This window comes from Leptodactylus fuscus, chromosome 5, assembly GCF_031893055.1.
Source record: "Leptodactylus fuscus isolate aLepFus1 chromosome 5, aLepFus1.hap2, whole genome shotgun sequence".
NCBI classification, from domain to species: domain Eukaryota; kingdom Metazoa; phylum Chordata; class Amphibia; order Anura; family Leptodactylidae; genus Leptodactylus; species Leptodactylus fuscus.
This window is the reverse complement of record NC_134269.1, coordinates 34,466,755-34,494,459: the sequence shown is the minus strand read 5'-3', so window position 1 is coordinate 34,494,459 and position 27,705 is coordinate 34,466,755. Positions and strand designations below refer to the sequence as shown.

Genomic DNA, 27,705 nt, shown 5'->3' with positions numbered 1-27,705 from the left:
CTGCGGAACAGGAGCCCAGGTCTTGTTGCCTTAGGGCTTATTTACACACTGCAGATTTGGTCAGTGTTTTGCTTTCATAATATAAAGCCTACAGCGGGAGTGGAACCTGATCACTAAAAAGTGTCTTGGAAAAATATACAGGTACTAGAGATGAGCGAGTAGTATTCGATGGAATACTTCCCCTGCATAGCTATTGGTGCAATCGATCGCAATACTACGTGGTAAACGCAGTAAAAATTCGATGCCCCTCCCACCTTCCCTGGCACTTTTTTTACACAAATAACTATGCAGGGGAGGTATTTGATCGAATACTACTCGCTCATCAATGCAATGGACATTAAGAACGGTAGTGTGAACATATCCTAATACTGAAAAATTCAGGTTTTGCAAGGACCATCTGCCATAATAAACAATGCCAGTACCGTGCTGTCCAATACACACCCTAAAAGTAAGTACTTTATATCTACACTTTCAATGTAAACCTTCAATGAGACTTGCAAAAGTTCATAAGATATCTGCACCATGAGATATCTGCACACACTCCAACCCCGAGAGGTGGACATTACATGACGCATCTGGGCTCCTGTGAAAAATCTGCAACAGGATCCAACTATCCTACATCATTTATAGTATTGGCCTATGACTTTCCTCATATTGCTTGGATACAACCATTACTTCCTATTAGAGATGAGCGAACACTGTTCGGATCAGCCGATCCGAACAGCACGCTCCCATAGAAATGGATGGAAGCACCTGTGACGCCGGCCGGCGGCAAAGTCAGCGTCACAGGTGCTTCCATTCATTTCCATGGGAGCGTGCTGTTCGGATCGGCTGATCCGAACAGTGTTCGCTCATCTTTACTTCCTATAGTTAGACCTCTGGACAGGCCTGAAATCGTACGCACTGCTCAAGATCGCGGACATAAATTCACTACATTGCTTAAGCCTATAGAACGGCTGAAGAAAGAAAAGAGGAATCTCAGCCACAATCCAGAACACTGAAGATATCTGAGTAGTCCTTTTTATGTCTTCACAAAAGAAAAATAGAAAAACTATAAAAAACTCACAACATATCGAGAGAACCAATCGTAAGAATCCTTGTAGACCTTGACATATTATTGTAAGGACTTACCTTGGCCATGGACGCTCACCAGCACGAGGAGGAACAGCACAGTCCTCTGCATTACTGATGTTCACTTTTGTGTCTTAGATGAACAAGTGTCAGAGGAAGTGTGTGCAAGGGTTTATAGTCTGTGTCTGCAGATGGATATCAATGGTGCTTTATATAGAGCTTGCAAACATGCTGCACTAACTTCCCAAATACCTTATTAGGAGGAAACCCAACAACAATTGTGTGTTGTAACTTGTGATTGTTAGCCAAGGAGGTGTCATGCCAGTGAAAAGCCTAACAATGGCCATTGGCTTCTTCACCTTGTTTTGGGCCACCATTCCAGATGTGTGTAACGTGCGTTGCATGGTGTTTGCATAGACATCAGTGATCTCACTATTACGACGCATACAAGCCAACTCTATTGCTGTGTTTGTCACTGATAGACCTTGTGATGAGCCAACTCGTTGACTCCGATATTTTGCCTGGACGTCCACCTCTTGGCTTTTGAATGGATGGATGGCCTTCATTTCGTATTCTTACGACTGTCATGGCACTCACATTTTCACATTTTCTTGGGCAAGAGACCACTATCAATTATCTGGATGATGTTGTTTCTCTTTTTGGGAATAACCCTTTACTATACACTTCAGAATCATTTTCTTTATAAGCAAGAGTTCACCATTGCCCTGTGAATTGTCACAGTGATGCAAGTCTCCAATAAACTGGGGTAATCTGCAATACCAGGCACAGCCTTGGACAAGAGTGGTGCTGTTTTTAATGGACAGAATTTTATGTTAACAAAGGAATTTTTTCAGCTCACCCTTGTATGGAGTCCATTGAATTCCTATTCGACCCGATGTGCACGGAAGCCTGTGGACTTGTCCAGCTGGAACAACTTGTAATCACAGAAAGGAAATCCAGCACGAATCGGTCGATGGATAAAAAATACCTTTTATTCAAAAATCATTAAAAATTTCTCCATACAGGAACCATATGTCCAACTTATGAGAGCATAGATGTAACCGCAAAGCGGATACAGATGGTTCCTGTATGGAGAAATTTTTAATGATTTTCCTCTACCATGTCATGTTCGTGTCTATGCCCAGGCACTGAAGATGGAATGCAGCATGCACCTCTAAGGGAATAGGGGTACAAAACTTTCCCTGACTCTATGGTGGCTGACTAGGCCCTGGCTGGTCGGCTGTTCCCAAGCTAGTCCTGGCCCCGACAACTCCTAGCTCTCTAAACAAGCAGACCTAACGGATAGATAGGGGAAGAGCTGCAAGAGGCTAGGGACTGGGATGCTAAAGGTGGTCACCCCTACCGAAACAAAGGTGCAGCTGCCAACTGAAACAAACAGGACGGGACGTGCTGGAAAACAAACACGCAGCACAACATAAACACGCAACAGGAGAATGAGGAGAGGAACAGTGGAATAGTGAGGAAAGGGTTAACACAGGACTGGGGCAAAACAAACTGAAACCCAAAACAAAACCTCAGTAATCCAAAGATAGTGTCAGGCAAACAGAAAGTGATGAACAGGGGTGGAGTAGCAAAGAAGAGGGAAAAACAGACTCTACCAAGCTGAACACACACCACTTCCAAATCACTCCTCTTAGCTGGGCCAAGGATTCTGGTTAGTAACAACAAGAAAAACCAGTGTAACACTCAGGAGGGCCAGGGCTGATATCACGGCTAATACAGTATGTCACATGTGGCCGGCTTGTAGAGAGGCCCTGGGTCCCAAATGTGCACAAAGCCTCCTTTTTGATGTCCCCGACTACCCACCCCCACGTGGTACCTGACAATGACAACAGACAACCAGGTCTCGGGGGTAGTCGTTGCTCTTTTACTAGAAGGACAAGGTAATACAAATGTACATATGGAGTAATTCTTCACATACAATACTGTGATCTTTGTAGGTAGAGTCCAGTTAAGCAGGTGATGGATCTTGGAGCAGGAATGCTTTGGATAGTTTAATTAGTAGTTGCTTGGGTAGTTAAACTTGTATATACTTGTAAAGATGCCCTGTATCCAGGGGGTTAGTCCTCAACAAACTGGGTACACGTATGTAGGAGAGGAAATAGGGGTGTCGACAGCGGGAGACCCTCAAATTCTGTCAGACTAGCTATGGGCTCCTTAAATATAGATTTGTTCCAAAGACTTACTTGCAGAGAGATACGTGCAGAGATCCCAGATGAGATGGATAGCAGGTCAGCATACTTTAGTACTTGCAGACTTGGAGCTTCAGAGGAAAACACTCTCTGATGAGAATCTTGAGCACAGAGGAAAAGACATCTCTGGTTGAAGTGCCCTGAGGCTTGGCTGCCATTTTCAACTCCACATGTGTAGATCTCTTCACATAAAGGAACACAAAGGGTTCCCAACCCCCTCTAGAGAGGGGTGTAACTCCTCCTCCTCCAGGCCAGTCAAGGGAGCTTGATTGGTCCTGAAGGTCACCTGATCATACTGGACACTCCTTTACATTGGCAACATAAATTACAATGGAAAGTATAGGCAGGTGCAGTTCACAAAACATCCACAAGATGGCGCATTAATAGACCCCCAGGTGTGCTGGCTCTAGTGAAATAGAAATACTGTTAAATATATAGAAGGAATGGGGGAGAAACCTCTTTACCTTATATGCCAATGTCCATACCATCTCGGTCTGCAAGGACTATTAAAGGGAATGGGCACAAGCAGTACCGGGACATTACAGCAGCAAAGACATAGGCCAGGAAATCTTGCCCCTGGACTCCCTGAATGCCATGATTGCTATTGATCATGGCATCTGAGGGGTTAATTCGCAAACAGCATTACAAGTGTCATACTAGTACAGTGTTGAGCATTAACTCGACGTAGTACTGCACAGAGTGTTAATTAATTAAGGGTTAATTCATTTCCTGCATTCCCCATTAAATAATAATTCTGGAGTTTTTCCTTGTAACCACTATATATTATGATACGTTATTCCTCCTAGAAACGTATTAACCATGTTTTGATCTTCGATTTTCGTTTTTCATACCCCGCCTTACAAGAGGCATAACCTTTTTTTATTCTTCCATTCACAGAGCCATATGGACACTGTGATGACGTCACTACTACTCTGTGATTGGCTTGTCCCTGTGATGACGTCACTACAAGGTCCTTTGTCATCTTTTAAGTAGTGATCTATACAGAGCAGGGGCTGCAGCTCCCTGTGTCTATCATAGATCTCCATGTGCATAGTAGATCTATGCTATGATAATTTATTTGTCTGTTTTTATATTTTTTTCTCAAAGGAAAGGGGGTAAATTTTTAAAACTTTTTTTTAAACTGGTTTATTAGACTCCCTAGGGGGCCTGGACTTGCAATATGCCAGGAAGCCTTCATTAGGCTCTCAGCTGTCATAGGAACAGGACAGGGGCAGTGGGGACTGGCTCCGTGGGGGTTACGGGGACTTTTGGGGGGACATAATATAATGCCCTGATAAAGTCATGAGTTTCCTCCATTGTCTTTTCTGCAGAGATTTTGGCTGCAGCTTGCTACGTGTAGCCTTAGCCTAAGACTCCCATCTATTACTGAGAGCTGATAGTAGCAGCTCTAAGTATCTCTCACTTTAGCACAGTCAGCATTTTTGTGTGAAAATTGTGAAATTTGTAGCAGCCCTTGCACTGCCTAAGGAAAAGGGCTAGGACTGCTGTGCTGGGGTTGCTATAGAGATGGAGTTTTGAAATATTACCCGCCCCGTGTTTGTGATATGATGTCGCTTGTTATGGTTAATACAATTTATATAAATCGGGGGCACGTGGGGTTCAGGTCTCTTATCCTTCGTCGTGTCCGACGTGAGGAATCGAGCTCCCAGTTACCCATCAATGGCTGACCTGGAGAATTTCATCCTGGAAAAGGCAAAGGAGAGAGGACGTCTTTGGATCACTGATATAATGCAGAAAGCGGCTGCCCAGCTGCCTCCAGAGACCGGTACCCTGAAGGAAGAGGCCTCTGCCCCGATCCAACCCGGCCGCGTGTCCAGGAGGCCACAGCAGCAGGTCAGGAGGCTTGCCCATCTCAGCCCTAGCCCGCCGGCACGAGGAGGTAAGCGGAGTGTGCCAGGGGCTGGAAGGTTGAGCGCCGGGGCCCACAGTGACAGCCGTCCCCCTGCTAGGATGCATCCCCGTTCTCCCCTGGATGCCCGCAGCCACCACATGGCCCGCCGGCGCAACAGTAATAGCCCCGCCGCGGAATCCGTGCCCCCTGCAGGAGCGGGGGGTTAAGATGAGCTCCCCTTACCTGCCGGGCCGAGGCTGCTACCCGGCGGCCCCATGCCGGCTGCCCACCCTTGCCCTCACGGTATTTGGTTTTCTTTTTTGTTCTGTGTTTTTCTAACTTTTCTTTGTCGTCACAGCAGGCTGGAGTGCGCCATATTCCGTGGCGAGTTGAGATGTCATGAGGGGGCCCGCTGTCCACCAGCAGGCTGTTCGGGAGTCCGTCACGGATGAAGAATTGTTTTCATTTGCTTTAATTATGTTAATACGTTTGTAAATAAAGCTGTGGCCAACCCACTTAAAACCACTTGGTTTTGTGTGTTTTTTGTTGCGGTGTTTTACATCAGGGCGGTTAATTTAAGAGTGAGAGTGGTCAGTCACAGCAGTCTGGTCATTACACACACAGGCTACTGATTGTAATGAAAATTATGAAATACTTAGTTTCTTCTGCAGTAATGCTGCAGGGAATGTGAACACGTACAGGTCACAGATATCAATGAATAATGAATTTACATCAATATATAAAACAATATTAATGGATCTCCAATGTACCGCACGTCCATGAACCAGCAGTCCAACAGCACCCCTGCTGCCAGGCCAAGCTCACCTTGGCCCCAGTTAAAGGACTGAGAGTAGGGGGCTTAGCCTGGCAGCAGAGGTACTGATGGACTGCTGGGTCGCTTCCCTTGTGGGTGCTGTCTTAGAGGTGGTTCTCACCCTGTAGCACCACAACCTTGATTATCATAAAGTGGGCAGTGGGTTTATACACGATGATCAAAATTTATACTAAGAACCTCATGTTCAGTTTTGTATATTTTGCTGAGAAGTCGGAAGGCTGACAATGAGTAATGTCTACTGAGGTCTGTAAGATATATTGTACAGTAGTCATAGTCATTTGTAGCCTTGCCCTTGATCATTTGGTCCTCTCAAGCACGCTATATAGCTGCCCTATAGCTAATGTATTTGACTTATTAAAGGGGTTGTCCCATCACAAGGATCCTATCTATACTGCTTGTTAATGTGAATGTAAGACTTTTCGTAAATACACTGCTTCAGCAAAACTGCTTTGTTTGTCCACTATCTTACTTTATTCATTTTTTTTGACACATCACTTGAATTATCTGGTCATAAGTCAAGTGATGTATCTGCTGCTCTCAGGGGGGAGGGAGGAGGGGCTAAGTGCACGGGAGCGAGCCTGGAGGGGGGGTAGTTTACCCTTTGGGGGGAAGGGGCCGCCAATACAGACCCGGCATCCGCTGTAATAGAGAGGCGGATGTCGGGGAGGGTTAAGACGCCAGCAACATCGCTATGCTTCTGCCCTGTTGCAGGCACCTGTGCCGGCGTCTAACCCTCCCCAGCATCCGCCTCTCTCTATTACAGCGGATGCCGGGTCTGTATTCGCATTGTGAAGGCGAGACTGGTCTCACCATCTATGAGGGTGCACGCAGGGCCAGCGGCATCTCGCCGCTCGGCTTTGCATATGTAACCCCGCCCACCAATGACGCAACAAAGCAGGAAGACAGAAGATTTTACAGCAACGAAGACTGGTGAGTATGCGACGTGGGAATACCCCTTTTAAGGAGAGCCAAAATTTCAGCTACATGCAGCTGACATTAAAAGCCCCTTAAAGAGGACCTTTCATGTCTTCAGGCACATGCAGTTTTATATACCGCTAGAAAGCCAATAGTGTTCTGAATTAAGAGCACTGTCTGCTTTCCTGTTATGTGCCCCCGAGGAAAGAGATATCGGTGAAATTACTGATAGCTCTTCACCATCAAAAGGGCTTTCCTGACAGTCTAGCTGGGAACGTCCCTCCTGACAGTAGTGTCTGTAGCACTGTACTGTCGGAGGGGGCGTTCCTAACTGCCCAGCCATGACACTGAATCACGGGGGATGTCATTGCTGCCTGCTGCAATTTCTTCTTTCCAACAATTGTAAGTGTGCTGTTTGGGGAAGAAGGGGTTACAAGTGCCACATTCAGTCTGTGAAGAGTGTTTTAAGTGAGAACTTTGAGATCACTCTTCACTGACACTGAATGTGGCACTTGTATCTGCTTCTTCCCCAGGCAGGAAACTTATTACAGTATTATGTATTACAGTACATAATACTGTGTACAGGGCCACTATAGGGCATACTACTGTGTTCAGGGGCCAGTATAGGGCATAATAATGTGTGCAGGGGCCACTGTAGGGTATAATACTGTGTACGGGGTTCACTATAGGGCATAATACTGTGCGCAGGGGCCACTATGGGGTATAATACTGTGTGCAGGGGCCACTATGGGGGATAATACTGTGCGCAGGGGCCACTATCGGGTATATAGTGGGTGCAGGGGCCAGTATGGGGCATAATAGTGTGTGCAGGGACCACTATAGGGTATAATACTGTGTGCAGGGGCCAGTATGGGGCATAATAGTGTGTGCAGGGGCCACTATGGGGGATAATACTGTGTGGAGGGGCCAGTATGGGGCATAATACTGTGTGCAGGGGCCACTATGGGGCATAATAGTGTGTGCAGGGACCACTATAGGGTATAATACTGTGTGCAGGGGCCAGTATGGGGCATAATAGTGTGTGCAGGGACCACTATAGGCTATAATACTGTGTGCAGGGGCCAGTATGGGGCATATTAGTGTGTGCAGGGACCATTATAGAGTATAATACTGTGTGCAGGGGCCACTATGGGGCATAATAGTGCCTGCAGGAATGCAGGAGGGGAGGCAGTCAAGCGGGGTCTTTGGGGGGACCGCATGTCAAAGTTCGCCACGGGGCCCCACCATTCCTAGTTACGCCACTGCCCATAAGAGTAGTGGTAAAACTGGATTTTCCTTCTTAAAGGTGTTGTTCAAAGATGTAAAGGTATCATCTATCCACAGGATAGATGAGAAGTGTCTGACTGGGGAGGGTCCGACTGCTGGGACCCCTACAAATAACAGGAAAATTGGTCATATGTTCCCCAGAATGAATGAATGAAGATGTTAGGACAGGAGCTGGCACCTTGGCATTTGCGCTGTAAGGTGCCGCTCCTTTGCCTGCATGTGCCAGGGGTGCGCTCATCCCTTAAGGGGTTAATGTTTTCTTCCTCGTGTATATCTTCTGACTTCCGCCACTCCTGCCTGCTGGCTATTCAGATCTCTTGGGTGTTAGCTCCACTCTGCGTTCCTGGTGTTGATTTGCTGTGTGATTATCTGCTTCTGATTTCCTGACTACTCTTTCTGCCGGCCGATTTTGTGCCTCTGCTCGCACTCTGTTGTGACTCCGCTTGCCTTCTAGACCACCTCTCCTTGACCACTGATTCTATGCTGCGTGACCTCCTGATACCAGCCCGGCCTTCCTGACCTTGCTTACGTTTCTTCCATTGGTACTGCGTGAACACCTGTTGTCTACTCGGACTGTACGACCATTCTATTGTACTGCTGCCATCTCCTGGAGACTTCCTGCTGCTGCATCGTCTTCTCCCAGTTTCCATCCGGCTCCACACTTGCACAAGTGAGTGGTTTTCAGGTTTCTAAACCCTACTGCGACTAGTGGTGCGCTGTGCGATCGGCACTCTTTGTGCAGTTGCAGTTCCAGCCAAAAGAAGCAGCCAAGTCCATCTCCACCATCAGAAGCTCTGGTGTAGACCTGTGAAGGCTGGTTCTGCTCTGGTCTGGAGGGCGTTGGACACTCAACGCTGTTTTACCTCTGTGTGTAGGGGAGTCCAATTTCCTGGCACTAACTATCTTTCTTGTACTGCATTTGGGTAATAACAGAAGTCTCAATTATGCATATGCACTACCTGTCCATTCATCTTTATGGAGCTCGTGAAGTGGAGTGGATGACAGCAGAAGGTTAATATATATTTTACCTTACAGCGTAATGCTTGGTACTATACTAAATCATATCACTGTACAATGAGTGTGGTGTTATTTCAAAACACATGAGCATGTACAAAGAGCTCAGATACAAGAAATTACAATATAAACTAAAAAAAATAAGTTTTATTTAGGAATACATCATTTCTCATTTACATTGTAAGTCAATAACAATCAAGGTCCAACCCTTGTTGACTCACATACTGTACAGATATTCATTACTCAAATAAGTCTCTCTCCCCATTAGGGCTCACAATCTAAACTTCTAAATACAGTTTGCCCATGTGATGCTAATGCACAGAGTCCACACCGGGTTCTAGGGTCTGGGAAATCACCATTCCTCTAAACCTTCATGTCATGGCAGAGTCCAAACTGCATCAGCACCTCAGGAGGGCCCATTCTAATGAAGACAATGTCCTCCACCCATTTCCAAAACATTGAGGGGCCACTCAAAGAAAGGGGCAGTCGGACCGAAGCCACAGACGGTTGTCTTCATCCTATATTTTTAAAATATTTTATAAAAGCTGTGGAAAAATTAAAATGTTAATCCTAAAACTAATAAGCATTCATTTACATGAATTGTTGTCTCCTGCACGGTGTGTAGGGCATTTTATATATCTATCCTTCGACAGTATTAACTTTCTCCAGCAATATTAATAGAAATAGGACACTGTAGATTAAAGCTACAAGGTTGCACACTTCTATGGGCATTAGTAAGATAGATAACCACTGCATTCTATAAAGGGAACCTGTCACCTGTATTCTGCATTATAATCCCCACCACGCTGCAAGACGGCTCTTCTGTATCTTCCTAATCATGTGATTGCCTAAATCAAGTGAAAAAGGATTAGCACAAAAAAAAATGTTTTATTCAATATGCTTGATACCCCATTGGGACAGGACCGCAGCATCAAACAGTCATGACATCAGAGCTAGAGATAACCTAACCTCATGAGAATAAAGATGGATGAAAATAAAATTGGTCTAAATCAGGGGTGCCCAATACGTCGATTGCGATCTACCGGTCGATCGCAATAGATGTATGGGTCGATCGCGGGATGCAGCTAGGCATCCCCGGTGTCTGCTTGTTTACAGTGCAAGCTGAGAGTCGACTCTCAGCCTGCACTGTGAACAAGCACTCCGGACACTTGCAGGCCGCTTTTAGGCATGGAGGGGGCCCCAGCCTACCAATGTCCAGAGATAACTCTCCGCCTGCGCTGTGAACAAGTAGACAGCGGGGATCCCTGGGCGGCCACAGAACACCGCTGTCTCCTGCTCTCACGATCCGCCCCTCCCCCACATGCCCGGCCCCGCCCACAAACACGCCCCGCCCCACCCATGGGCCTGCCTCGCCCCCGCCCACAAGAAGTGGGTAGTAGATCTTTTGACTTGGTAATGTTATAAAGTAGCTCACATACTGACAAAGTGTGAGCATCCCTGGTCTAAATGAATTACGGCCTGAAAGTTGTTTATTATACTCAGGGATCTCTTCGGGCCCCAAATTATAATAATCTGAGGACAGTTAATGGTGTTATAACTAAAAAACACCAAAAAATAATTTCCTGATTTGTCTTTGGCCCTACTGTAGCAGTCACAAGTCTTCCAATTTCCTTTCTGGGCTCCATCCACCATCTTCATGACATAATATGGCCCCCATAGATCCACTGAGGTCTTTGGTTGGCCACAGTAGTGACATAAAGGGAGAGTCACATCATCATGGTCTAAAGCTCTTACATCAACACTTCAATGTCAACGTGATGATAATGGAGCGATGGAATGCAATGATGGCTGCCATTTTTCCAAATCTGAAATTTTTGGCAATTCATAACAAATTCTGTTTGTTGAGAATAGATGCCTTCATTTCTATCAGAGATTTAAAGGGATCCTATCTTTTAAACACAATTTTTTCTCCCTAACATGTCGGAATAGCCTTAAGAAAGGCTATTCGTCTCCTACCTTTCCTTTTCTTCTCCGTGACGCCGTTCGCCTACAATCCCGGTTTTTCTCGGTATGCAAATGAGTTTTCTTGCAGCACTGGGGACGGGCCTCAGTGCTCAAACAGCACTGGGGGCGTCCCTAATGCTGCCAGAGACCTTTCCAGTGCCGACTCCATCTTCTTCTGCGATGAGGTCTTCACAACATCATCTTGTGTTTAAATTACATCCATTATGACATGGTAGAGAAGGTCTTATGGCAGAAATTAAGCATCTGAAATGTTGGCTATACACGCTCCTTCCTACTACCCAGCTATACACTGTGAAACCAGGTTTGCTAGCACAAGATTTAAAGAGGACCTTTCATATCCTCAGGCACATGCGGTTTTATATACCTATAGAAAGCAAACAGTGCACTGAATTCAACACACTGTTGTCTTTCCCATTATGTGCCCCGGGGCTGGAGATATCTATTCCATTAGTTTGGGCATCAATCTCTGCCCACTGTCAGAAGGGCGTTCCTGACAGTCTAGTTGGGCTGTGAGGAACGCCCCCCCCCCCTTCCCTGACAGTACTCGTCCATAGCCCTGTACTGTCAAAGGGGGCATTCCTTACCGCCGAGTGATGACGCTAAGCTGTGAGGAACACCTCTCAGTACTAGCCTATGGATGAGTACAGCAACTGCAGATTAAAATTTAAAACTTCTTTATTCAGTCCATTTAAGAACCGTACAAAAAGGTATTTCCCAGAAAAACATGAGTGTAAGGATTGGAGTCAGGGTCAGGTAGTGCAAAGTGACACAGCTGGGAAAGCAACACTGTGCAGCTAATGACAAAAGGGGTCGTAGGCCCTGCAGCTATAACTATGCTGTAATATCTGAGATGAGGCAGACCAATGCACTTCCTAATTGAAGTGCGCCTACCACGACTCCTTACGCTTCTATCCCGGCGGCTAGGATAAGGGAAGAGGAGGCCCTGAAAGTCCTAGGGACTGGAGTCACGGGGTCACACCTAAACAGAAAGCACAGTGTAACTGCAATGCAAAACAAAAGACTAAACAGCATGGAACCAGGGAGGACCACAAGTCCCAGCAAGACACAGAAGAGAAGGCAAGGTCAGACGAGCAAGAGGTCAAGCCAGGAGATATAATAAAGGTACCGAATCAAAAGACAAGGGATAGCCAAAAATACAAGCCGGGTATATAATCAAGGAACAGACCGAATACAAACAGACAGGGAAACAGACTGAGCAGGGGGACCAGGAAACCCAAAGTGAATGGCTGGCAAGGATCCATGCCTGGGTGGGGTTTAAATAGCAGCAGAGAACACACCTGATGGCTAATGACATGGAGACTGAAGGCAAGGAAAAGATTAACCCTTAATGACCTAAGCACACCCAATAGAACTCCTAACACGTCTCCCAGAGAGATGCCGCGCAGCAAGGAGACCGCGGCGACTCCGTATCCTGACAATGAGTATTACTTTGGCTTCTCCTGACGCGTTTCGGAACATCAGTTGCTTAGTCGTAGCCTAACCACTAAGTATGTAAACAACACTTATATAGAGAGACCCATTGCACATGTCTAACATGTGAGATCAATTATGTAGTTAACTCCATATACACCCATGAACATAAAACAACATTGCACAGCGTTAAAAACAAGCAATACATGACAGATGTTTTATACAAACATGACAAAAATTATATGTATGAGTCAGCATTACTATGATCAGAGGTTATGTTGTAAAAAATAAAGACAACAGTAGTAACAACATAAACAAAAATAAAACATGATCCGGAAAATCCTTCAGACACACATATAAATGCATAACGTTATCTTGTTATTTTCCAATTAAATGTATCACAAGAGAAGACTACACCTTTATACTTATGTTCCCGAAGCCTCAAACAGATATACAGTGTTGGCCAAAAGTATTGGCACCCCTGCAATTCTGTCAGATAATAATCAGTTTCTTCCAGAAAATGATTGCAATCACAAATTCTTTGGTATTATTATCTTCATTTAATTTGTCTTCAATGGAAAACCACAAAAAGAATTGTCAAAAAGCCAAATTGGATATAATTCCACACCAAACATAAAAAAGGGGGTGGACAAAAGTATTGGCACTGTTTGAAAAATCATGTGATGCTTCTCTAATTTGTGTAATTAACAGCACCAGTTACTTACCTGAGGCACCTAACAGGTGGTGGCAATAACTAAATCACACTTGCAGCCAGTTGAAATGGATTAAAGTTGACTCAACCTCTGTCCTGTGCCCTTGTGTGTACCACATTGAGCATGGAGAAAAGAAAGAAGACCAAAGAACTGTCTGAGGACTTAAGAAGCAAAATTGTGAGGAAGCATGAGCAATCTCAAGGCTACAAGTCCATCTCCAAAGACCTGAATGTTCCTGTGTCTACCGTGCCCAGTGTCATCAAGAAGTTTAAAGCCCATGGCACTGTGGCTAACCTCCATAGATGTGGACGGAAAAGAAAAATTAACGACAGATTTCAACGCAAGATTGTGCGGATGGTGGATAAAGAACTTCGACTAACATCCAAACAAGTTCAAGCTGCCCTTGAAAAAGAGGCCTTCAAATAAAAGAACCCAGTCCCTACAGTCAGATATGGCGGAGGTTCCCTGATGTTTTGGGGTTGCTTTGCTGCCTCTGGCACTGGACTGCTTGACCGTGTGCATGGCATTATGAAGTCTGAAGACGACCAACACATTGTGCAGCATAATGTAGGGCCCAGTGTGAGAAAGCTGGGTCTCCCTCAGAGGTCATGGGTCTTCCAGCAGGACAATGACCCAAAACACACTTCAGGTCAGCACTAGAAAATGGTTTGAGATAAAGCACTGGAGACTTGTAAAGTGGCAGCAATGAGTCCAGACCTGAGTCCCATAGAACATCTGTGGGGGAGATCTCTTGACGGCAGTTTGGAGAAGGCCCCCTTCACATCTCAGGGGGGACCTGGAGCAGTTTAACTCATTGATGGTTACCGGAAGCGGTTGTGCCTAAAGGTTGTGCTACCAAGTATTAGGCTGAGGGGGCCAATACTTTTGCCCGACCCATTTTTGGAGTTTTGTGTAAAATGATCAATGATTTGACTATTTTTTCATTCACTTTTGTGATTTTTCATTGCAAGCAAAATAAATGAAGATATTAATACCAAAGAGTTTGTGCTTGCAATCATTTTCTGGAAGAAAAAAGTATTATCTGACACAATTGCAGGGGTGCCAATACTTTTGGCCAACACTGTCTTATAGTCCAGTGCGTCTTATAGTCCGAAAAATACAGTAGTCCCTTAAAAAAAATTTGCTTTGTAAATTCTCTTGAAAATTCCTGTTAGACTATAGGCCTTATAACATCCAAAAAATTAAAGGAATGTTTAAAATTTGATGTTAACATAAAGCAGAGATCTGGTAAGTTGTTTATTATCTAATTTGAGTAGTATAACTCTATATATGAAAAGAAGATCATTTCAAACTGCTTTTTTTTTTTCAAATTTTCACCAAATTTCCTATTTTTTCATAAATAAACACAAAACATATTGACCCAAGTTTTCAAACATGAAGTGAAAATGTATCATGAAAAAAACACTCAATATCTCCTGGAAAAGTTAAAGTGTTCCAAAGTTATCACCACATAAAGTGTCACATGTCATATTTTAAAAATGGGGCTGTGTCTTAAAGTCCAAAACGGGCTGCGATGCCAAGGGGTTAAAATGTGTTTTAATGATAATAATCCCTTTAACCCCTTCCCAACATCCGCCGTATCGGGTGTTTAACTATGGTGGCTGTCCGGGAGACGAGCAGCCGCCATAGCTACCTGGTGTCTGCTGTATCATACAGCAGACACCATGCGCTAATACCCGCATTGACCACGGGCATTAACCCTTCTGGAATAAAAAGTGATCAAAGCAAAAGCAATTCTCCAAAATCGTAGAACTAAAAAGTACACCTGATGCTGCAAAAAACAACGCCCTAGACATCCTCATATACAGAAGTATAAAAAAGTTATGGTGTCAGAATATGGCGGATTTTAGAAAAAAAAATTTGGCAGAGTTTTAGATTTTTGTTAAGGGGTTAAACTGTAAATAAAACCATATAAATTTGTACCAAATCATACCAAAACATAGAATACAGGGGACATGTCATTTTGGCTGCACACTGAACGCCGGAAAAACGAAGCCCATAAGAAAGTTGCAGAAATGCATTTTTTATTCAAATCCACTCCATTCTGAATTTTTTTTCCAGCTTCCCAGTACATTATACAGAATAATAAATGGCGGCATCATGAAGAAAAATTTGTCCTGCAAACTTTAAGACCTCATATGGCTCTGGGAGCGGAGAAATAAAAAAGTTATGGGGATTGGAAGGGGGTGGGAGGGCTGTGAAAATCGAAAAATGAAAGTCGGAAAATGTCATTGGCGGGAAGGGGTTAAAGGTTCAGGCTATATCCATATAGGAAACGTGTTACATATTTAGCATAAAACAGAGATATACACATTGGTGCATGATCATTGCTTTCCAGTAGAGGGCAGAGTATAATACAGTTATGGTCTCCAATGTCTTCACCCAGGAGTGTCCACGTCATCTTCTGTAGTTGGGTTTACAAATCTGAAATAGGATTAAATAGGAACATGTAAGGATAAGACATTATCATCAAAATGTACTAAAGAACAAAGGGCAAAAAATTGACAGAACTACGTTAATATTACACTGTGCTAAAAAAGCGGACTGCCACAACCAATATTTCGCAAAAATATATCAAACTTTATTTAAATAGATATTAAAAGATATATAAAGAGGGAAGTAATAGATGGGGTGGTACAACCATACAAAAACATGGAGGCCCAATAGAAATGATACTATATAATGATAAGTAGATGTCACTCCTATTAAATACATATAGTGGCGTATACAATACCCATGAATTTTAGAGTGCATATACAAAACAAAGTTAACATAGTACAAAGATAGTATTTACCTATGAGAGGACCTCCATGTAATAAACGCGCCCCGATGTCAGGGGGAAGATAACGTTTCTTCCCCCTGACGAAGCCACATAGTGGCGAAACGCGCGTTGGGGCGCATTTATTACATTGAGGTCCTCTCATGTCCGCTTTTTTAGCACAGTGTAATATTATAGGGATTATGTGGATGATCCTGAGCACGGACTCCAACAAAATCATTGGGTTCACCCAATATTAGTCGTGTGTGTAAAGACACTATAATGTAATTGTAACTATATTGATCTAATCTATCTTATATATAGCTATGAAATATCTATCTATCTAACTATCTATCTATCCAGTGGTGTAACTAGGAATGGCGGGGCCCCGTGGTGAACTTTTGACATGGCCCCCCCACACCGACACCGACGACCTCGACCGACCCCTCCTACGCACATTTGCAGGTTCTATTATCCCCCATAGTGGCCCCTGTGCACAGTATTATACTCCATAGTAGCCCCTGCACACAGTATTATGTCCCTTAGTGGCCCCTACACACAGTATTATCCCCAATAGTGGCCCCTGCACACAGTATTGTCCTCCATAGTGGCCCCTGCACACAGTATTATCCCCCATAGTGGCCCCTGCACACAGTATTATCCCCCATAGTGGCCCCTGCACACAGTATTATGTCCCTCAGTGGCCCCTCCACACAGTATTATCCCCCATAGTGGCCCCTGCACACAGTATTATGCCCCCTAGTGGCCCCTGCACACAGTATTATGTCTCTCAGTGGCCCCTCCACACAGTATTATCCCCCATAGTGGCCCCTGCAAACAGTATTATCCCCCATAGTGGCCCCTGCACACAGTATTATCCCCAATAGTGGCCCCTGCACACAGTATTGTCCTCCATAGTGGCCCCTGCACACAGTATTATGTCCTTTAGTGGCCCCTGCACACAGTATTATCCCCCATAGTGGCCCCTCCACACAGTATTATCCCCCATAGTTGCCCCTGCACACAGTATTATCCCCAATAGTGGCCCCTGCACACAGTATTGCCCTCCATAGTGGCCCCTGCACACAGTATTATGTCCTTTAGTGGCCCCTGCACACAGTATTATCCCCCATAGTGGCCCCTCCACACAGTATTATCCCCCATAGTTGCCCCTGCACACAGTATTATGTCCCATTGTGGCCCCTCCACACAGTATTATACCCCATAGTGGCTCCTGCACACAGTATTATCCATAATTCCTATTTTTGTAGAAGAGTGAGGTCTATCAGTAACTATACACAGTACCTGAGGGGGTGGGATGGGGGGATACATCGCCATCTTAGAAGGGGCGGCAGACTGCTGATATACCTAAGATTAGATAAATCAATAAAATGAGAAGAGTAATACTTTTCACATGTAGTTTCTTTCACATGTAGTTTCTTTCACATGTAGTTCCACTAACCATATTCATTAAATAAATGAACCATTTTCTTGGGTATATTGGGAAAGAAAAAAAAAAATCTCTGGCACTGGTCACGATTTATAACTAATATATTACACCATTCTAAAAGATTTGGAGCAACTTTTCAATACATTGCTTTCTAGTACTGTCATGTCATGGCTGACTGGCCAAAATCTGCCACTGGAGCCATAAGTTACACTACAAAATGGCAGCTTTTTAAAATCTGCTCCACCTTGGCCACGTTCCTGAAAGCGGAGGGTGGTGGAGATGGACTGGGGGCAGGGCCATTTGCTATCATTTATGGTAGAAATCTGGCGTAGATGATAGGGGGAATATACGCCAGCTATGAGTGGGTATACATTTCCTCCCAGGTACACCTTCTGCTGACTCTAGTGCTATGAAGACAGGAATGAGTAATGCCAAGCTTCATAAATACGCACTATTGCATCTATTTCTGCACTATGCCCCTCTCTGCAGTCTGTCCTGTGCTTCCCTGCTTGTGCTGTCCCTAGTGCTGTCTCATTGCTCTTCACCCTGCAGTGTCCTTCCTTACGCAATCCCTAGTGCTGTCCCTCCCTGCAGTGTCCTTCCTTACGCAATCCCTAGTGCTGTCCCTCCCTGCAGTGTCCTTCCTTACGCAATCCCTAGTGCTGTCCCTCCCTGCAGTGTCCTTCCTTACACAATCCCTAGTGCTGTCCCTCCCTGCAGTGTCCTTCCTTACGCAATCCCTAGTGCTGTCCCTCCCTGCAGTGTCCTTCCTTACGCAATCCCTAGTGCTGTCCCTCCCTGCAGTGTCCTTCCTTACGCAATCCCTAGTGCTGTCCCTCCCTGCAGTGTCCTTCCTTACGCAATCCCTAGTGCTGTCCCTCCCTGTAGTGTCCTTCCTTACGCTATCCCTAGTGCTGTCCCTCCCTGCAGTGTCCAGTCTGCCCTTGTAATGTTTCTAGGGCTCTTATCACCAGCACTGTGCCTTGCACTTATGGCTGTCTTTGCTGTCTAAATTTTTCGGGCACTGCTGGGAGACTAGTGAAAATCTCTTTACATATGGGCGATTACAAAAGTGGATTGTTCTCGACTATTCTAAACCTAACCACAAATAATCCACGTAACACCGCTGAGAGGTGAGGATAACAATGGTACCCGCAGCTTCTGAGACTGGGTCGGGGGCTGACCTGTTCTGTGTTACAACACACTGGGCAATAACCAAACTAAAATAGTAGCACTAACATGTCAGATAGATGCACCAACAGTGTGTTCATGTCAGACAAGGGAATGTGACCTCCTTACTTGTGGCTTGTAGGGATAAGGACTTGGCCGCTTAGGTGTCTCATTTTGGATGCTGAAGGTGGGGTTGGTGACACCATTGTCTTCTCCACCAGAATTCCTGAGACAAAAGAATAAGCTGTGTCACATTCACATCATATTCAATAAGTGCAATATACAACTATCCAGATCAAGGCCCGGGTTATGTCATGTCACCGCTTTCAGTACTGACTATTGTAAAGTACGGCTTATCTGCTTCTATATAGGACCGGTCTCTGATACTAGGACTACTAGATCTTCTGCTCTTCTAAAGTGGTCACCAGTAAGGAGGAAGAATCTAGATCTCACTATATCTCCTCCAACATAGGGATCTATTGTCAGACAGGATGATAAGGAGTTGTAACCACCATATACATAAAGGAGACCCCTTTAGCACCCTTCATAATAACACTTAAAGGGAGTGTATAGAGGTAAAGTAATTCTTGTGGAATGTCTTGACTTATTTCTAGGGTCAAGTCCTTATGACAGAAAGTCTATGAGTTTATTACATTGTACGTGTATATTGGTAGTGCTTGTTCTGACTCCGACTCAAACATTTGGTACTGAAATCCAATGTTATATCCAGGCATTAGGTAGCAAGACAGATGGACGTCCAGCAACTCAGCAGTCAACACTTAACACCTAATATGTCACTGATGTGATAGTCCCCGGGTCTCCTTATTGTATCCTGTAGTGACTCATATATTGCCTATATCGCCCATCACTCCCATTGCTGGTCATACCTCTGCTTCTTCCTCTGAGACTTCCTGAAGAACACAAAAGCCACAACGACCAAGATGAGGACCACGAAGACGATAAAGACAGCAAGTATAATGGTGCCCAAGTTACCTATTCACAAAGCAGAATAGAATGAAAGGGTTTTTATGGAGCTGAATTATTGATATCCTAAAAAGGGGTTGTCCAGGATAAGCAAGTTTTTTGCAAGAGGGCCTGGGAAGGGTAAAAAAAAAAAAAATACTCACCTGTCCTGGTGCTCCAATGTCTCCAGTCCTTTTGTTCCCTGAGACTTCTTACGGTCCCTGCTTCATGTGACCACTACGGCCAACCAGCGGCCTCAGCTAAGGACACAGGACGTCTCAACCTGTGTCCTTTCCTTTTTTTTTTCACCTTTCCTGGCCTCATTTGCAAAAAAACGCTTATCTTGGACAACCTCCTCATTGCTTAGAATGGCGCTGTACACTATATAGTGGCTGAGCTTGGTATTGCAGCTCAACCCGATTCACTTCTATGGGACTGAGCTGCAAACAAGCCATGTGACCAATGAATGTGATATGGTCTGTGACGTGGTGCTCACTGGATGATGCTGATTTGAACAGCTGATCGGTGGCGGTGCTGGGGTCAAAGTCATATCAATTTGATAGTGATCACCTACCCTAAAAATTAGGCGTAGATATTGAAGTCCAGGAAACCCTTTTAAAGAATTTTACAATTTAAAATTTTTCTTTTCCACCTTAAGACTGAGGCTCCACGTTGCGGAAACACAGCTTTTTTGTTGCAGATTTTTCTGGTAATTTTTTGAGCCAAAGTCAGGAATGGATTGAGCAAAATGTAGAAGTATAAGAGCCTTCTATATATTTCCTATGCCTATTTTCTTTGCAACCATTCTTGGCTTTGGGTGTGGGGTCTTAGCCTAAGGGTAAGTTGACATGGAGGAACGGCCCCTAAAGCATCTAGCAGCTTCCTACTGTCTGAGAGATTGAAGTTATGGTTTAGAATTACTGGTCGACTGTTACAGAGATATAAGAGTGCGCTCTATGCTACGGGATTCAAGAGTAAGTAGTCATATATTGTACTTGTGCGGGGTCCCCCTACTTTCATGGTCTGTCCTTGCACATATATATTTTGCACTTACCATTGTTACAGTTAGGGGGTGCCCAGCCTTCCTTACAATAACATTGAAGCTCATGGTCACAAACCTGTAAAAAAAATAAAATAAAATATAAAATAAAATAATAAATAAATATAATATATATAAATAAATAAAATAATAAATATAAAATAATATATATATTGTCAGGATCTGGGGTTACTAGATGATTTGCATAGACACAAACTCCAAGTTGTCAGTCCAAAATGTAGCGTTTTATTCACTCCCAGTCAGCGGTACATGCAGCAGCAAAGAAAAATGCAAAATAAACACCTGCCCGTCTGGGCTCTAACTAAATAAAAGTTGGTGGCCACAACTATTAATAGTAACCAGTTCAAATAGTCAGGAACCTCTCAGGTGGCTTTCTAGCCAAGCTCTGACCCAGTCTGCTGGGAGAGACAACCTGACACAGCTGGGTTCCTGCAGGAACGTCCACAAGGTGTGGAATGGAGGGGATGGAAATGACAAGTCCCACTACCAACCTACCTGTCATTCCTTAAAAATCCAGCCCAGTGCACGGCACTAAACAATGCTCCGCAAACCAAGCTGTTTGATGAAAACCAAACTCTTTCTGAATTTTCACCATCTCACCCATCTAAGCAATCTGGGTGAGATGTAAACCCCCTCCGGTATTATCCCAGCCACCGGCTTACAATATATATGATATTTCTATTTTTACCAAGATAAGGGCAATGTCAGCACTATGCAGATACCAGGGATGAAAGGACCTGGCGTTGCTCGATTGATGATCTTGCTAGTCGTGTTCACTCATAGGAATTTGATGCTTAATTTGTCAAGCAGAAAATTTCAATTTTCTAAATTTTAGGAATTTGAAGCAGATTTTGATGCTGAATTTGCAGCATAATTTGAAGAAAAGTGACACTGTATTTTCCCTATTTTACCTTTATTGGGCAGGGCCAAATTCTGTGACCAGATTTTAACAAATTCCACGTTAAATTCTGCACCTCCAATTCATTACAATGGGAGTTTACATGTAGATTTGGTCTGAAAAAATGAGCAGGATAGTTATTTTTTCCACTAACAGAAAAAAATCAGCTACATGAATGGGAGGCAGATTTCAGGCAGAATTTGAAGAGGATTTTGGTGCAGATTCTTCCTCAAATTCAGAATCAAATTCCTATGTGTGAACACTACCTTAAACAAGCCTAGGGTGAAGTACACAGGGGGCCCATATGTACTATGCCACCCAGCGTCCACATATACCTGAAACCAGCTCTGACCAACATAATAAAGTTGTAAAGTAAGCATAAATGGGAATGATGGATACAAGGTACTTATCATATGGAGAGAACCATTGGGGCTCTAGATCTGGTCTTGGCCACATAACTGAAGTTTGTTCCTATGTATCAGTGCAGGCAGGGCAGGAGATCTGCACGGTTCAGGGACTGGCTGCAGGGGATACAATGTAACAAACCTCCAGCTTATAGAACCAAGATTCATTGATATTTTATTCTTTATAGAGGGTTGAAATGTTGAGTTCTAAATCCATACACAACCAGATTAACATGGGGTAAAGAGCAAGCACAATGTAATACAAGTGTATATGGCCAGGCCTCACCGAATGTCCGGGGCACTTGGCGGCACAATCTGCAGACTGGCGGGCTGTTGGGACTGCAGTACATCTCCCATTCACACACACCTAGAAAATGACAATGTGATCTGTTAGAAATAGAAAAAATAATCTAATAACCAAGATCCAGGATTAGAAGACTTGTCAGCTATTGATGTAACCACCGAGGTTGCAGACATAGCAGCTGCTGTGGGGTCTAACACCTAAGGGGGCCCATCTCTACTAATACATAGGGTGCAATTAATGATAACTATGGATGATGGAAGGGGATGAGAAAAACTGACTGTCCCTCCATTACTTTACTGGGACATCATAATACCTGCATGTGACATCATTAGAATTACTTTTTTCATGTATAATGTGATGTCATGGTGCACACCGAGATCATTTTGTGTATGCATTATCAATGTACTATGATGTCCTAAAATATAAAAAACAAAAAAAAACTTTGCAAGTCTTCAGTAGGTGATACCTTTTTTAATGGCTAACTCATAATGATGACAGAATATGACGTTTCGAAGCTTTCCTCTGAGCTTCTTCTTCAGATATAACTAAAAAACACTCTGTAGAGGCTGCATATTTATAACTGGACACAGGGCTAGAATTACAGGAGGGAGGGGGGAAGAGGCTTATTACTATATACTTATAACAACAAACAATCAATTGCCAGATCCCCCAGTTCTTATCTTAATGGCTGTCTTAATGATGTGTATAAAAAGACATAAACCCACGTGAGATGTTCATCCCATTGTCCAACGTCTGGAATAGGGTCATGGCCTTGTACTCATAAATCAGTCGCTGTTTCCTTGATTTAAAGTTCCCTTTTAAGATCAAGATTTTCATGTCATTGATGATGCTGTGGTGTTCCTGGCAAAAATGATTTGGTACGGGAAGATCAGTTCTCTGTTGTTTGATTGTATGGCGATGTGAATTAATTCTCATTCTGAGTTTCTGACCAGTCTCTCCAACATACAGATTTTCAGTGGAACATTTGGTGCAAATGATCAAATACACTACATTGGGTGTGTTACAGGTGAACGTACCTGGGATTTTATATTCCCTGTTAGAGTTTGGTATCTCTATCCTGTCAGTGGTCAGTATGTGGGGGCAGGTTTTGCACCTTTTCTGTCCACATGGGAATGTTCCTTTGTTAGTTGGAGGTGACAGAGAGCTGCTAATAATCATATTCCTGAGGTTTGGTGGCTGTCTGTAGCATAGGAGAGGGGGGTCAGAAAATATGGATTTTAGACGGTTATCTTTTTGCAGTAGTGGATGTAATTTGCGTGTGATACCTCTCAGCGTCTCCAGGTGGGGGTTATATGTGACAACCAGGGGTACCCGAGTGTTCTCCTGTTTGGTATTGTATTTTAATAACTCCGATCTTGGTATCCTGGTGGCCCTGGTGATTTGGTTATCAACTGTTCTTGGATGGTAACCCTGCCTCAAGAATGTGTTTTTGAGGCCCCCAAGGTGTTCATCCCTATCTGCAGGGTTTGAACATATGCGATGGTATCTGATGGCCTGGCTGTATACAATGGAGTTCTTTATGTGTTTAGGATGAAAACTATCCCATCTTAGGTACGTAGGGCGGTCAATTGGTTTCCGATACAGCGATGTCTCAATTTTGTTGTCCTGTATCTTGATGACTGCATCCAGGAAGTTTATTTCGGAGAAGGAGTGATTGAGCGTCAGGTTGATGGTGGGATGGAACTGGTTGAACTGTTCATGGAAGGTTTTCAGCTGTTCCTCAGACCCGGTCCAAATGATTAGGATATCATCAATGAAGCGATAGTAGGCCCGAGGCCTAATGGTGCAGGTGGAGAGGAAGTCACTCTCCAGCTTGGCCATGAAGAGATTAGCGTACTGTGGCGCCATTTTGCTCCCCATTGCGGTGCCGGTCCGTTGTAAATAGATGCAGTCACCAAAGGAGAAGTAATTGTGAGTGAGGATGAATTTTGTCAGTTTCACCACCGATTCAGCGTTCATACCTCGCTTTTCCATGAAAAACTGGCAGGCATTTATACCGTCCTGGTGTGGGATGTTGGAGTACAGGGATTCTACATCCATGGTGGCCAGGATGGTTCCATCTGGAAGGGGACCTATAGTGGATAGTTTGTTTAATAGGTCTGTAGTATCCTGTAGGTAGCTGGCTGTATCCTTCACATCAGACTACATACAGGAGGCACACAGACAGCTGAATGAACCTATGTAACACACCTAATGTAGTGTATTTGATCATTTGCACCAAATGTTCCACTGAAAATCTGTATGTTGGAGAGACTGGTCAGAAACTCAGAATGAGAATTAATTCACATTGCCATACAATCAAACAACAGAGAACTGATCTTCCCGTGCCAAATCATTTTTGCCAGGAACACCACAGCATCATCAATGACATGAAAATCTTGATCTTAAAAGGGAACTTTAAATCAAGGAAACAGCGACTGATTTATGAGTACAAGGCCATGACCCTATTCCAGACGTTGGACAATGGGATGAACATCTCACGTGGGTTTATGTCTTTTTATACACATCATTAAGACAGCCATTAAGATAAGAACTGGGGGATCTGGCAATTGATTGTTTGTTGTTATAAGTATATAGTAATAAGCCTCTTCCCCCCTCCCTCCTGTAATTCTAGCCCTGTGTCCAGTTATAAATATGCAGCCTCTACAGAGTGTTTTTTAGTTATATCTGAAGAAGAAGCTCAGAGGAAAGCTTCGAAACGTCATATTCTGTCATCATTATGAGTTAGCCATTAAAAAAGGTATCACCTACTGAAGACTTGCAAAGTTTTTTTTTTTTTTTTATATTTTATAACCACTGGCTAACACAGTACCAAAACAAACATTTTCCTTTTATGATGTCCTAGTGAGCATTATTCCTGTACTGTGATATCATCATGTGCAGTATACCTGTACTGTGTGTGACATCACTGTGTGTATTATCCCTTTACTGTGTGTGACATCACTGTGTGTATTATCCCTGTACTGTGACATCATTGTGTGTATTATCCCTGTACTGTGACATCACTGTGTATATTATCCCTGTACTGTGACATCACTGTGTGTATTATCCCTGTTACTGTGACATCACTGTGTGTATTATCCCTGTACTGTGACATCACTGTGTGTATTATCCCTGTACTGTGACATCACTGTGTGTATTATCCCTGTACTGTGACATCACTGTGTGTATTATCCCTGTACTGTGACATCACTGTGTGTATTATCCCTGTACTGTGACATCACTGTGTGTATTATCCCTGTACTGTGACATCACTGTGTGTATTATCCCTGTACTGTGACATCACTGTGTGTATTATCCCTGTACTGTGACATCACTGTGTGTATTATCCCTGTACTGTGACATCACTGTGTGTATTATCCCTGTACTGTGACATCACTGTGTATATTAACCCTGTACTGTGACATCACTATGTACATAATCTGTAATGACACCACTAAATGCATGAGCTGTAAGATGACATTACTTACTGCTTAGGGTGCAGTGGAGCCCCACTACCAAATGGTCAATTGGCACAACTGCAACCCCGCCACTGTCCCTTCCTGCTTGCCTAGTCCTATCCTACGTAATAGGTGGCAACTTGGAGACGATCCCTTCCTATATACAGTACATGACACACAAAACGCAGACAAGACGAACAACAACAAAGGGAGGTCAGCTAGCCAGGGTTCGGTAACAGTCGAGCAATGCAGTGTCAAATCAGAGTCCAAAAGAATAGTCAATAGGGAAAGCCAAAGTCAGGATAAAGAATACAAGTGACTAAACAGCAAGAGAAACCAGCAAGCACGAGGCAATAACAGGCACCAGTGTGAATGTGAGTCAAGAATAAATAGGGAGGAAGAACCCGCCCTGGAGTTGATAGGTAAATAGGCTGTCAATCACAGGGCAAGGCTAAACTTAACCACTTCATAAACAGAGGCAGACAAGAGCAGAAGACGGGTGTTGTGGAAATTCAATTACAGAACTAGAGCCGTATTCACACAGTGCAACCAAAAACTCTAAGCAAGGAATTAATCTGCACACGCCTCCTGCATCGCAGCATGTGAGCAGAGGGTGGCGCAATGACCCGAACAGGCAGAGATGTTACACTCATGTGGCCTTTCCTTCCAACTATGGTGTCAGTATTCTTTTTAGGGGAAGAAACAAAAGGAACAAAGGGGGTAAAGTCAGAAGGTAAGGTCAGCGGCTAAAGCATATCTAGACTATCTCTCAAGACATAAGATTGAAATGGTATGCAGCATGGGGAAGTGTTGCAAATCATGATAAAGAAGAACTCAGCCAAATCACTTCCTTCCCACAGTGTGAGAAAGGATTCATGCTCGCATCATGTTAGGCACTATGGTGCTTATACAAGTGTATGGCGATATAGTGTACGTCTGGAGGCCTCTGGATCCATACAGAGGCAGAAACGGAATCAGACAAAATAGATCTGCACTATTCTTCCTCGAGTCCTGTAATACAGGGCTATTCTATCCTACAAACACAGTGAAGCTCCATATGGTAACACACGGGGCACCTACAGCCCCATAACAGAAGGGCTCATTCAGCCTCTGCTGCACCCAACTACATCTCCACATGGTATTCCGGCACCACAGTTTGGAACCCAAAGACTGGAAAGTTCCCATCCCCGTGTAATGTAAATTTCATTTCTCAATCCCTCACTAAGACATTATACATTTCTTCTGCCACCTCTAGAGGGTGCCCCGGAACTTACTACATATACTGTATATTCAATGTATTTAAAGGGGTTTTCCAGGCAAAAAAAAAACAACTTAAAAAAAAATCTGTTAATGCTATTAATGGATTAATAAGTGCACCCAGTGTTTTGAGTGATTTCTGGGTTTATCTAGGAGCTCCTGGCATCCTCTGCATTTGTTTACATGGATAGTTTCCTGTACTTTTATTCTACAACTACCATGATGCATTGCACTTCACTCAGATCCCCCTCTCATTCCCTCCCCCTTTTTCTTTCACTCCCTCACACCCCCTCCCTGTTTCCCTAGTTAGTCCACCCACTACTAGCCCTTCCTAACGAACTCAGCCCACCCCATCATACTTTCCTGTCTTCCTATCTGGATCTTCGTGGCAGAGGAGATCACTTTCATCTGGTTCCTTCTCACCTTGAGCCTAGAGCCAGTGTGCTGAAGGAAATGATGTTTTGTGCCCAGCAACATCCGGACAGGAAAACAGGGAAGGGTTGGGTGGAGGGGGTACTATTGGTGATGTTCTGTTTCCGGAAACGGAATGTCCCCAGAAAATCAGAAAATGTGCCTGGTGTGAACTGGGTAAATATATATTTTTGGTAATAAGTAAGTTAGAAGATAGGTGGGGGAAAGTGT

The 27,705-nt window shown here is 44.0% G+C and overlaps 1 protein-coding gene across 1 annotated transcript in view; it reads right to left on the bottom strand.

The window, feature by feature from the left end:
* Positions 1-27,705, bottom strand: part of LOC142204483 (zinc metalloproteinase-disintegrin-like VLAIP-B) — a 71,313-nt gene that overhangs the window by 18,054 nt on the left and 25,554 nt on the right. Inside the window, exons 17-21 of the mRNA XM_075275795.1 lie at positions 22,328-22,408; positions 20,734-20,797; positions 19,604-19,709; positions 18,846-18,942; positions 17,402-17,464 (exon numbers count right to left, since the gene is read on the bottom strand). Coding sequence (XP_075131896.1) covers positions 17,402-17,464; positions 18,846-18,942; positions 19,604-19,709; positions 20,734-20,797; positions 22,328-22,408 — 411 coding nt within the window. The remainder of the gene's footprint in view (positions 1-17,401; positions 17,465-18,845; positions 18,943-19,603; positions 19,710-20,733; positions 20,798-22,327; positions 22,409-27,705) is intronic.